We start from the raw sequence: 14,599 nt of genomic DNA, 5'->3' as shown, positions 1-14,599 counted from the left end.
GGTAGAAGTTGTCTAGGAGCTTGCTGGTCTGAGAGCCGATGCTTCGGTACCATTTGCCGGACAATAGCAGTGTATGGCTTGGGTGGCTGGAGTCTTTGCCAATTTTTTTGCCCTTCCTCTGACACTGCCTGGAAGAGGCGCTGGATGGCAGGGAGATCGGCCTCAGTGATGTACTGGGCCATCCGCACCACCATCTGCAGTGCTTTGTGGTCAAGGGTGATGCATTTGGCATACCAAGCAGTAATGTAGCCAGTCAAGACGCTCTCGATGGTGCAGCTGTAGAACCTTTTGTGGATATGAGGGCCCATGCCAAATCTTCTCAGCCTCCTGAGGTTAGTGGAGGTTAGTGAAGACATAGTGGAGGTTAGTGGAGGTTAGTGGAGGTTAGTGAAGACATAGTGAAGGTTAGTGGAGGTTAGTGAAGACATAGTGGAGGTTAGTGAAGACATAGTGGAGGTTAGTGAAGGCATAGTGGAGGTTAGTGAAGGCATAGTGGAGGTTAGTGAAGACATAGTGAAGGTTAGTGAAGACATAGTGAAGGTTAGTGAAGACATAGTGGAGGTTAGTGAAGACATAGTGGAGGTTAGTGAAGACATAGTGGAGGTTAGTGAAGACATAGTGGAGGTTAGTGAAGACATAGTGGAGGTTAGTGAAGACATAGTGGAGGTTAGTGAAGACATAGTGAAGACAGTGGAGGTTAGTGAATACATAGTGGAGGTTAGTGAAGACATAGTGGAGGTTAGTGAAGACATAGTGAAGACATAGTGGAGGTTAGTGAAGACATAGTGGAGGTTAGTGAAGGCATAGTGGAGGTTAGTGAAGACATAGTGGAGGTTAGTGGAGGTTAGTGAAGACATAGTGGAGGTTAGTGAAGACATAGTGAAGGTTAGTGAAGACATAGTGAAGGTTAGTGAAGACATAGTGGAGGTTAGTGAAGACATAGTGGAGGTTAGTGAAGACATAGTGGAGGTTAGTGAAGACATAGTGGAGGTTAGTGAAGACATAGTGGAGGTTAGTGAAGACATAGTGGAGGTTAGTGAAGACATAGTGGAGGTTAGTGAAGACATAGTGGAGGTTAGTGAAGACATAGTGGAGGTTAGTGAAGACATAGTGGAGGTTAGTGAAGACATAGTGAAGACAGTGGAGGTTAGTGAATACATAGTGGAGGTTAGTGAAGACATAGTGGAGGTTAGTGAAGACATAGTGAAGACATAGTGGAGGTTAGTGAAGACATAGTGAAGACATAGTGGAGGTTAGTGAAGGCATAGTGGAGGTTAGTGAAGACATAGTGAAGGTTAGTGAAGACATAGTGAAGGTTAGTGAAGACATAGTGGAGGTTAGTGAAGACATAGTGGAGGTTAGTGAAGACATAGTGGAGGTTAGTGAAGACATAGTGGAGGTTAGTGAAGACATAGTGGAGGTTAGTGAAGACATAGTGGAGGTTAGTGAAGACATAGTGGAGGTTAGTGAAGACATAGTGAAGACAGTGGAGGTTAGTGAATACATAGTGGAGGTTAGTGAAGACATAGTGGAGGTTAGTGAAGACATAGTGAAGACATAGTGGAGGTTAGTGAAGACATAGTGGAGGTTAGTGAAGGCATAGTGGAGGTTAGTGAAGACATAGTGGAGGTTAGTGAAGACATAGTGAAGACATAGTGGAGGTTAGTGAAGACATAGTGGAGGTTAGTGAAGACATAGTGGAGGTTAGTGAAGACATAGTGGAGGTTAGTGAAGGCATAGTGGAGGTTAGTGAAGGCATAGTGGAGGTTAGTGAAGACATAGTGGAGGTTAGTGGAGGTTAGTGAAGACATAGTGGAGGTTAGTGAAGACATAGTGGAGGTTAGTGAAGACATAGTGGAGGTTAGTGAAGACATAGTGAAGGTTAGTGAAGACATAGTGGAGGTTAGTAAAGACATAGTGAAGGTTAGTGAAGACATAGTGGAGGTTAGTGAAGACATAGTGGAGGTTAGTGAAGACATAGTGAAGACATAGTGGAGGTTAGTGAAGGCATAGTGGAGGTTAGTGAAGACATAGTGGAGGTTAGTGAAGACATAGTGAAGACATAGTGGAGGTTAGTGAAGGCATAGTGGAGGTTAGTGAAGACATAGTGGAGGTTAGTGAAGACATAGTGAAGACATAGTGGAGGTTAGTGAAGGCATAGTGGAGGTTAGTGAAGACATAGTGGAGGTTAGTGAAGACATAGTGGAGGTTAGTGAAGACATAGTGGAGGTTAGTGAAGACATAGTGGAGGTTAGTGAAGACATAGTGGAGGTTAGTGAAGACATAGTGGAGGTTAGTGAAGGCATAGTGGAGGTTAGTGAAGACATAGTGGAGGTTAGTGAAGACATAGTGGAGGTTAGTGAAGACATAGTGGAGGTTAGTGAAGACATAGTGGAGGTTAGTGAAGACATAGTGGAGGTTAGTGAAGACATAGTGAAGGTTAGTGAAGACATAGTGGAGGTTAGTAAAGACATAGTGAAGGTTAGTGAAGACATAGTGGAGGTTAGTGAAGACATAGTGGAGGTTAGTGAAGACATAGTGAAGACATAGTGGAGGTTAGTGAAGGCATAGTGGAGGTTAGTGAAGACATAGTGGAGGTTAGTGAAGACATAGTGAGTTAGTGAAGACATAGTGAAGACATAGTGGAGGTTAGTGAAGGCATAGTGGAGGTTAGTGAAGACATAGTGGAGGTTAGTGAAGACATAGTGGAGGTTAGTGAAGACATAGTGAGACTGTGGAGGTTAGTGAAGGCATAGTGGAGGTTAGTGAAGACATAGTGGAGGTTAGTGAAGACATAGTGGAGGTTAGTGAAGACATAGTGGAGGTTAGTGAAGGCATAGTGGAGGTTAGTGAAGACATAGTGGAGGTTAGTGGAGGTTAGTGAAGACATAGTGGAGGTTAGTGAAGACATAGTGGAGGTTAGTGAAGGCATAGTGGAGGTTAGTGAAGACATAGTGGAGGTTAGTGAAGACATAGTGAAGACATAGTGGAGGTTAGTGAAGGCATAGTGGAGGTTAGTGAAGGCATAGTGGAGGTTAGTGAAGACATAGTGGAGGTTAGTGAAGACATAGTGGAGGTTAGTGAAGACATAGTGGAGGTTAGTGAAGACATAGTGGAGGTTAGTGAAGACATAGTGGAGGTTAGTGAAGACATAGTGGAGGTTAGTGAAGACATAGTGGAGGTTAGTGAAGACATAGTGGAGGTTAGTGAAGACATAGTGGAGGTTAGTGAAGACATAGTGGAGGTTAGTGAAGTCATAGTGGAGGTTAGTGAAGACATAGTGGAGGTTAGTGAAGACATAGTGGAGGTTAGTGAAGGCATAGTGGAGGTTAGTGAAGACATAGTGAAGGTTAGTGAAGACATAGTGGAGGTTAGTGAAGACATAGTGAAGACATAGTGAAGGTTAGTGAAGACATAGTGGAGGTTAGTGAAGACATAGTGAAGGTTAGTGAAGACATAGTGGAGGTTAGTGAAGGCATAGTGGAGGTTAGTGAAGACATAGTGAAGGTTAGTGAAGACATAGTGAAGACATAGTGGAGGTTGGTGAAGACATAGTGGAGGTTAGTGAAGACATAGTGAAGACATAGTGGAGGTTAGTGAAGACATAGTGAAGACATAGTGGAGGTTAGTGAAGACATAGTGAAGACATAGTGGAGGTTAGTGAAGACATAGTGGAGGTTAGTGAAGACATAGTGAAGACATAGTGGAGGTTAGTGAAGACATAGTGAAGACATAGTGGAGGTTAGTGAAGACATAGTGGAGGTTAGTGAAGACATAGTGGAGGTTAGTGAAGACATAGTGGAGGTTAGTGAAGACATAGTGGAGGTTAGTGAAGACATAGTGGAGGTTAGTGAAGGCATAGTGGAGGTTAGTGAAGACATAGTGAAGGTTAGTGAAGACATAGTGGAGGTTAGTGAAGACATAGTGAAGACATAGTGAAGGTTAGTGAAGACATAGTGGAGGTTAGTGAAGACAGTGAAGGTTAGTGAAGACATAGTGGAGGTTAGTGAAGGCATAGTGGAGGTTAGTGAAGGCATAGTGGAGGTTAGTGAAGACATAGTGAAGACATAGTGGAGGTTAGTGAAGACATAGTGGAGGTTAGTGAAGACATAGTGGAGGTTAGTGAAGGCATAGTGGAGGTTAGTGAAGACATAGTGGAGGTTAGTGAAGACATAGTGGAGGTTAGTGAAGACATAGTGGAGGTTAGTGAAGACATAGTGAAGACATAGTGGAGGTTAGTGAAGGCATAGTGGAGGTTAGTGAAGGCATAGTGGAGGTTAGTGAAGACATAGTGGAGGTTAGTGAAGACATAGTGGAGGTTAGTGAAGACATAGTGGAGGTTAGTGAAGACATAGTGGAGGTTAGTGAAGACATAGTGGAGGTTAGTGAAGACATAGTGGAGGTTAGTGAAGACAGTGGAGGTTAGTGAAGACATAGTGGAGGTTAGTGAAGACATAGTGAAGACATAGTGGAGGTTAGTGAAGACATAGTGAAGACATAGTGGAGGTTAGTGAAGACATAGTGGAGGTTAGTGAAGACATAGTGGAGGTTAGTGAAGACATAGTGGAGGTTAGTGAAGACATAGTGAAGACATAGTGGAGGTTAGTGAAGACATAGTGGAGGTTAGTGAAGGCATAGTGGAGGTTAGTGAAGACATAGTGGAGGTTAGTGAAGACATAGTGGAGGTTAGTGAAGACATAGTGGAGGTTAGTGAAGACATAGTGGAGGTTAGTGAAGACATAGTGGAGGTTAGTGAAGACATAGTGGAGGTTAGTGAAGACATAGTGGAGGTTAGTGAAGACATAGTGGAGGTTAGTGAAGACATAGTGGAGGTTAGTGAAGACATAGTGGAGGTTAGTGAAGACATAGTGAAGGTTAGTAAAGACATAGTGAAGGTTAGTAAAGACATAGTGGAGGTTAGTGAAGACATAGTGGAGGTTAGTGAAGACATAGTGGAGGTTAGTGAAGACATAGTGGAGGTTAGTGAAGGCATAGTGGAGGTTAGTGAAGACATAGTGGAGGTTAGTGAAGACATAGTGAAGACATAGTGGAGGTTAGTGAAGGCATAGTGGAGGTTAGTGAAGACATAGTGGAGGTTAGTGAAGACATAGTGAAGACATAGTGGAGGTTAGTGAAGGCATAGTGGAGGTTAGTGAAGACATAGTGGAGGTTAGTGAAGACATAGTGGAGGTTAGTGAAGACATAGTGAAGACATAGTGAAGACATAGTGGAGGTTAGTGAAGACATAGTGGAGGTTAGTGAAGACATAGTGAAGGTTAGTGAAGACTGAGGCAGTAGACTAGATCCTCACCGTTGTAATGCGTGTCTGGAGAGCCAGGGGTTCTGGGTGTTGAGTCCAGGGTGTCTGAGTAGCAGCTCTCCCCAGCCGAGTCCCATCCGGAGGATGAGGAGGACAGGGAGGAGGACGAGGGGTAGCACTGGTCCTCCTCATAGACATCCTCAAACTTCCTCTTCAGTAGCCCGCTCATGGTGCCAGCCAGCATGGAGCTGATCTGAGGAACACAGGGAGAGGAGAGGGGGTTATTAGCATTGCTTTAGCTAGCATGGACATGATCTGAGTAACACAGGGAGAGGAGAGGGGGTTATTAGCATGGCTTTAGCTAGCATGGAGTTGATCTGAGGAACACAGGGAGAGGAAAGGGGGTTATTAGCATGGCTTTAGCTAGCATGGACATGATCCGAGGAACACAGGGACAGGAGAGAGGAGGGTGAGGGGTTTTTAACATATTTACAATTAGCATAATCAGCATGTCATAACTGCAGTGGGTTGTGATTTCAGCAGACGTGATCATGGTAATGATTACAGGCGTCCTACACAAGAAGGCCTCAGGGTTAATATTTGTATTACTGTGTCACGCTCACATTAAACTAACTATTATCATATAATCTGATTATCATACTATGAATAATATCCATAGGCTACTATAATAAAGGCTGAAAACCCATGGTGGTGCTCATGGGTTTATGTTCTAAAACCATAGCATAGGCCTAAAAGGCTGGATTTGCTACGACCATAGACAGATGTCTGAGTGAAAGGTACAATGGTCTCTGCTGAGTACAAGCTAGCCCTGTGCTGCCAAGCTAGCCCCGTGCTGCCAAGCTAGCCCCGTGCTGCCATGTGAGGCCCTGCAGAACACACCTCAGACACAGAGAGAGGTGGGGTTGAGAGAGAGATGGGGTGACAAAGAGAGAGAGAGGGGGGGCGAGAGAGAGGGGCGAGAGAGAGAGAGGGGCGAGAGAGAGAGAGAGGGGGGCGAGAGAGAGAGAGGGGGCGAGAGAGAGAGAGGGGGGGCGAGAGAGAGAGAGGGGGGGCGAGAGAGAGAGAGAGGGGGGCGAGAGAGAGAGAGGGGGGCGAGAGAGAGAGAGGGGCGAGAGAGAGAGAGAGAGAGAGGGCGAGAGAGAGGGGCGAGAGAGAGGGGGCGAGAGAGAGAGAGAGGGGGCGAGAGAGAGAGGGGGGGCGAGAGAGAGAGGCAGAGAGAGAGGGCGAGAGAGAGAGAGAGAGGGGCGAGAGAGAGAGAGAGGGGGCGAGAGAGAGAGAGGGGGGCGAGAGAGAGAGGGGGGGCGAGAGAGAGAGAGGGGGCGAGAGAGAGAGAGGGGGCGAGAGAGAGAGAGACCCAGAGTCTCTCAGAGCGTTCAGTCAGCCCACTGACACCCCTATCAGACTACAGCAAAATCAGTCTACTTGAACAGAGCAATCCTCAATCATGAGGCATCAAAGCCAAAGGAACTGAATAATATTAAGAAATGCTATAGATGGAAGGAAAGTAGTGTTGAAACCTACCAAAAAACTATTAGGCAACAACTAATTAAATCCCTTTTAGACAACTTCCTGGACAAAACGTTCCACTGTAATAGTGAAGGTGTAAACATGGCAGTAGAAAACCTAAACAGTATATTTGACCTCTCAGCTTCCCTATCAAATCTAAAAATCTCTAACAGAAAACCAAAGAAAAGTAACAACAGTGATAAATGGTTTGATGAAGAATGCAAAAACCTAAGAAAGAAATTGAGAAACCTATCCAACCAAAAACATAGAGACCCAGAAAACCTGAGCCTACGCCTTCACTATGGTGAATCACTAAAACAATACAGAAACACACTACGGAAAAAGAAGGAACAGCATGTCAGAAATCAGCTTAATGTAATTGAAGAATCCATAGACTCTAAGCACTTCTGGGAAAATTGGAAAACACTAAACAAACAACAACACGAAGAGTTATCTATCCAAAACGGAGATGTATGGGTAAACCACTTCTCCAATCTTTTTGGCCCTATAACAGAGAACAAACAGCAAAAAAATATACATGATCAAATGCAAATCTTAGAATCAACTATTAAAAAGACTACCAGAACCCACTGGATTCTCCAATTACATTGAATGAACTACAGGACAAAATACAAACCCTCCAACCCAAAAAGTCCTGTGGTGTTGATGGTATCCTCAATGAAATGATAAAATATACAGACCACAAATTTCAATTAGCTATACTTAAACTCTTTAACATCATCCTTAGCTCTGGCATCTTCCCCAATATTTGGAACCAAGGACTGATCACCCCAATCCACAAAAGTGGAGACAAATTTGACCCCAATAACTACCGTGGGATATGCGTCAACAGCAACCTTGGGAAAATCCTCTGCATTATCATTAACAGCAGACTAGTTCATTTCCTCAGTGAAAACAATGTACTGAGCAAATGTCAAATAGGCTTTTTACCAAATTACCGTACGACAGACCACGTATTCACCCTGAACACCCTAATTGACAAACAAACAAACCAAAACAAAGGCAAAGTCTTCTCATGCTTTGTTGATTTCAAAAAAGCTTTTGACTCAATTTGGCATGAGGGTCTGCTATATAAATTGATGGAAAGTGGGGTTGGGGGAAAAACATACGTCATTATAAAATCCATGTACACAAACAACAAGTGTGCGGTTAAAATTGGGAAAAAAAAACACACACATTTCTTTCCACAGGGCCGTGAGACAGGGATGCAGTTTAAGCCCCACCCTCTTCAACATATATAGATCAACGAATTGACGAGGGCACTAGAACAGTCTGCAGCACCCGGCCTCACCCTACTAGAATCTGAAGTCAAATGTCTTCTGTTTGCTGATGATCTGGTGCTTCTGTCACCAACCAAGGAGGGCCTACAGCAGCACCTAGATCTTCTGCACAGATTCTGTCAGACCTGGGCCCTGACAGTAAATCTCAGTAAGACAAAAATAATGGTGTTCCAAAAAAGGTCCAGTTGCCAGGACCACAAATATAAATTCCATCTAGACACAGTTGCCCTAGAGCACACAAAAACCTATACATACCTCGGCCTAAACATCAGCACCACAGGTAACTTCCACAAAGCTGTGAACGATCTGAGAGACAAGGCAAGAAGGGCCTTCTATGCCATCAAAAGGAACATAAAATTTGACATACCAATAAGGATCTGGCTAAAAATACTTGAATCAGTTATAGAACCCATTGCCCTTTATGGTTGTGAGGTCTGGGGTCCGCTCACCAACCAAGAATTCACAAAATGGAACAAACACCAAATTGAGACTGCATGCAGAATTCTGCAAAAACATCCTCCGTGTACAATGTAAAACACCAAATAATGCATTCAGAGCAGAATTAGGCCAATACCCGATAATGATCAAAATCCAGAAAAGAGCCGTTAAATTCTATAACCACTTAAAAGGAAGCGATTCCCAAACCTTCCATAACAAAGCCATCACCTACAGAGAGATGAACTTGGAGAAGAGTCCCCTAAGTAAGCTGGTCCTGGGGCTCTGTTCACAAACACAAACAGACCCCACACACACCCCAGGACAACAACAACACCACCACAATTAGACCCAACCAAATCATGAGAAAACAAAAAGAGAATTACTTGACACATTGGAAAGAACAAACAATAAAACTGAGCAAACTAGAATGCTATTTGGCCCTAAACAGAGAGTACACAGTGGCAGAATACCTGACCACTGTGACTGACCCAAACTTAAGGAAAGCTTTGACTATGTACAGACTCAGTGAGCATAGCCTTGCTATTGAGAAAGGCCGCCGTAGGCAGACCTGGCTCTCAAGAGAAGACAGGCTATGTGCACACTGCCCACAAAATGATGTGGAAACTGAGCTGCACTTCCTAACCTCCTGCCAAATGTATGACCATATTAGAGACACATATTTCCCTCAGATTACAGCGATCCACAAAGAATTCGAAAACAAACCCAATTTTGATAAACTCCCATATCTACTGGGTGAAAAACCACAGTGTGCCATCACAGCTGCAAGATTTGTGACCTGTTGCCACAAGAAAAGGGCAACCAGTGAAGAACACCATTGTAAATACAACCCATATTTATGTTTATTTATTTTCCCTTCTGTACGTTAACCATTTGCACATTGTTACAACACTGTATATAGACATAATATGACATTTGAAATGTCTTTATTCTTTTGAAACTTCTGAGTGTAATGTTTACTGTTAATATTTATTGTTTATTTCACTTTTGTTTACTATCTACTTCACTTGCTTTGTTAATGTTAACACACGTTTCCCATGCCAATAAAGGCCTTAAATTGAAATTTAATTGAGAGAGCTTAATGTTCCACACAGACTACCCCTGGCATGGCACAGTGCTATATTAACAGACCATCCCCTGGCACAGTGCTATATTAACAGACCACCCCCTGGCACAGTGCTATATTAACAGACCATCCCCTGGCATGGCACAGTGCTATATTAACAGACCATCCCCTGGCACAGTGCTATATTAACAGACCATCCCCTGGCATGGCACAGTGCTATATTAACAGACCATCCCCTGGCATGGCACAGTGCTATATTAACAGACCATCCCCTGGCATGGCACAGTGCTATATTAACAGACCATCCCCTGGCACAGTGCTATATTAACAGACCATCCCCTGGCACAGTGCTATATTAACACACTACCCCTCAGTTAACACACTACCCCTATATTAACACACTACCCCTATATTAACACACTACCCCTATATTAACACACTACCCCTATGTTAACACACTACCCCTATGTTAACACACTACCCCTATATTAACACACTACCCCTATATTAACACACTACCCCTATATTAACACACTACCCCTCAGTTAACAGTGCTATATTAACACACTACCCCTATATTAACACACTACCCCTCAGTTAACAGTGCTATATTAACACACTACCCCTATATTAACACACTACCCCTATATTAACACACTACCCCTATATTAACACACTACCCCTATATTAACACACTACCCCTCAGTTAACAGTGCTATATTAACACACTACCCCTATATTAACACACTACCCCTATATTAACACCCTACCCCTATATTAACACCCTACCCCTATATTAACACACTACCCCTATATTAACACACTACCCCTATATTAACACACTACCCCTATATTAACACACTACCCCTATGTTAACACACTACCCCTATGTTAACACACTACCCCTATATTAACACACTACCCCTATATTAACACACTACCCCTATATTAACACACTACCCCTATATTAACACACTACCCCTATATTAACACCCTACCCCTATATTAACACACTACCCCTATATTAACACACTACCCCTATATTAACACACTACCCCTATATTAACACACTACCCCTATATTAACACACTACCCCTATATTAACACACTACCCCTATATTAACACACTACCCCTATATTAACACACTACCCCTCAGTTAACAGTGCTATATTAACACACTACCCCTATATTAACACACTACCCCTATATTAACACACTACCCCTATATTAACACACTACCCCTCAGTTAACAGTGCTATATTAACACACTACCCCTATATTAAACACACTACCCCTCAGTTAACACACTACCCCTCAGTTAACACACTACCCCTATATTAACACACTACCCCTATATTAACACACTACCCCTATATTAACACACTACCCCTATATTAACACACTACCCCTATATTAACACACTACCCCTATATTAACACACTACCCCTAATATTAACACACTACCCCTATATTAACACACTACCCCTATATTAACACACTACCCCTATATTAACACACTACCCCTATATTAACACACTACCCCTATATTAACACACTACCCCTATATTAACACACTACCCCTATATTAACACACTACCCCTATATTAACACACTACCCCTATATTAACACACTACCCCTCAGTTAACACACTACCCCTATATTAACACACTACCCCTATATTAACACACTACCCCTATATTAACACACTACCCCTATATTAACACACTACCCCTATATTAACACACTACCCCTATATTAACACACTACCCCTATATTAACACACTACCCCCTTATATTAACACACTACCCCTATATTAACACACTACCCCTATATTAACACACTACCCCTATATTAACACACTACCCCTATATTAACACACTACCCCTATATTAACACACTACCCCTATATTAACACACTACCCCTATATTAACACACTACCCCTATATTAACACACTACCCCTATATTAACACACTACCCCTATATTAACACACTACCCCTCAGTTAACAGTGCTATATTAACACACTACCCCTATATTAAACACACTACCCCTCAGTTAACACACTACCCCTATATTAACACACTACCCCTATATTAACACACTACCCCTATATTAACACACTACCCCTATATTAACACACTACCCCTATATTAACACACTACCCCTATATTAACACACTACCCCTATATTAACACACTACCCCTATATTAACACACTACCCCTATATTAACACACTACCCCTATATTAACACACTACCCCTATATTAACACACTACCCCTATATTAACACACTACCCCTCAGTTAACACACTACCCCTCAGTTAACACACTACCCCTCAGTTAACACACTACCCCTATATTAAACACACTACCCCTCAGTTAACACACTACCCCTATATTAACACACTACCCCTATATTAACACACTACCCCTATATTAACACACTACCCCTATATTAACACACTACCCCTATATTAACACACTACCCCTATATTAACACACTACCCCTATATTAACACACTACCCCTATATTAACACACTACCCCTATATTAACACACTACCCCTATATTAACACACTACCCCTATATTAACACACTACCCCTATATTAACACACTACCCCTATATTAACACACTACCCCTCAGTTAACAGTGCTATATTAACACACTACCCCTATATTAACACACTACCCCTATATTAACACACTACCCCTATATTAACACACTACCCCTATGTTAACACACTACCCCTATGTTAACACACTACCCCTATGTTAACACACTACCCCTATATTAACACACTACCCCTATGTTAACACACTACCCCTATGTTAACACACTACCCCTATATTAACAGTGCTATATTAACACACTACCCCTATATTAACACACTACCCCTCAGTTAACAGTGCTATATTAACACACTACCCCTCAGTTAACACACTACCCCTATATTAACACACTACCCCTATATTAACACACTACCCCTATATTAACACATTACCCCTATGTTAACACACTACCCCTATGTTAACACACTACCCCTATATTAACACACTACCCCTATATTAACACACTACCCCTCAGTTAACAGTGCTATATTAACACACTACCCCTATATTAACACACTACCCCTATATTAACACACTACCCCTCAGTTAACACACTACCCCTATATTAACACACTACCCCTATATTAACACACTACCCCTATAATAACACACTACCCCTATAATAACACACTACCCCTATATTAACACACTACCCCTATATTAACACACTACCCCCTATATTAACACACTACCCCTATATTAACACACTACCCCCAGTTAACACACTACCCCTATATTAACACACTACCCCTATATTAACACACTACCCCTCAGTTAACAATGCTATATTAACACACTACCCCTCAGTTAACACACTACCCCTATATTAACACACTACCCCTATATTAACACACTACCCCTATATTAACACACTACCCCTATATTAACACACTACCCCTATATTAACACACTACCCCTATATTAACACACTACCCCTCAGTTAACAGTGCTATATTAACACACTACCCCTATATTAACACACTACCCCTATATTAACACACTACCCCTATATTAACACACTACCCCTATATTAACACACTACCCCTCAGTTAACAGTGCTATATTAACACACTACCCCTATATTAACACACTACCCCTCAGTTAACACACTACCCCTATGTTAACACACTACCCCTATATTAACACACTACCCCTCAGTTAACACACTACCCCTATATTAACACACTACCCCTCAGTTAACACACTACCCCTCAGTTAACACACTACCCCTATATTAACACACTACCCCTATATTAACACACTACCCCTATATTAACACACTACCCCTATATTAACACACTACCCCCTATGTTAACACACTACCCCTCCAGTATATTAACACACTACCCCTATATTAACACACTACCCCTCAGTTAACACACTACCCCTATATTAACACACTACCCCTCAGTTAACACACTACCCCTCAGTTAACACACTACCCCTATATTAACACACTACCCCTATATTAACACACTACCCCTATATTAACACACTACCCCTATATTAACACACTACCCCTATATTAACACACTACCCCTATATTAACACACTACCCCTCAGTTAACACACTACCCCTATATTAACACACTACCCCTATATTAACACACTACCCCTATGTTAACACACTACCCCTATGTTAACAGTGCTATATTAACACACTACCCCTCAGTTAACACACTACCCCTATATTAACACACTACCCCTATGTTAACACACTACCCCTATATTAACACACTACCCCTATATTAACACACTACCCCTATATTAACACACTACCCCTATATTAACACACTACCCCTATATTAACACACTACCCCTATATTAACACACTACCCCTATGTTAACACACTACCCCTATATTAACACACTACCCCTATATTAACACACTACCCCTATATTAACACACTACCCCTATATTAACACACTACCCCCTATATTAACACACTACCCCTATATTAACACACTACCCCTATATTAACACACTACCCCTATATTAACACACTACCCCTATATTAACACACTACCCCTCAGTTAACAGTGCTATATTAACACACTACCCCTATATTAACACACTACCCCTATATTAACACACTACCCCTATATTAACACACTACCCCTATATTAACACACTACCCCTCAGTTAACACACTACCCCTATATTAACACACTACCCCTATATTAACACACTACCCCTATATTAACACACTACCCCTATGTTAACACACTACCACTATGTTAACACACTACCCCTATATTAACACACTACCCCTATGTTAACACACTACCCCTATGTTAACACACTACCCCTATATTAACAGTTCTATATTAACACACTACCCCTATATTAACACACTACCCCTCAGTTAACAGT

General features: G+C 42.2%; 1 protein-coding gene across 1 annotated transcript in view; it reads right to left on the bottom strand.

Annotated features, from left to right (window-relative positions):
• LOC121549637 (cysteine/serine-rich nuclear protein 1) overlaps nucleotides 1-14,599 on the bottom strand; it is a 73,788-nt gene that overhangs the window by 19,692 nt on the left and 39,497 nt on the right. The window contains exon 2 of the mRNA XM_045210506.1: nucleotides 5,312-5,513. Within this exon, the coding sequence (XP_045066441.1) occupies nucleotides 5,312-5,504 (193 nt within the window). The 5' untranslated portion in view covers nucleotides 5,505-5,513. The remainder of the gene's footprint in view (nucleotides 1-5,311; nucleotides 5,514-14,599) is intronic.

Source organism: Coregonus clupeaformis, chromosome 34, assembly GCF_020615455.1.
Source record: "Coregonus clupeaformis isolate EN_2021a chromosome 34, ASM2061545v1, whole genome shotgun sequence".
Taxonomy (NCBI): domain Eukaryota; kingdom Metazoa; phylum Chordata; class Actinopteri; order Salmoniformes; family Salmonidae; genus Coregonus; species Coregonus clupeaformis.
Note: the sequence above shows the minus strand (reverse complement) of the source record. Positions and strands in the feature narration are given on the sequence as shown.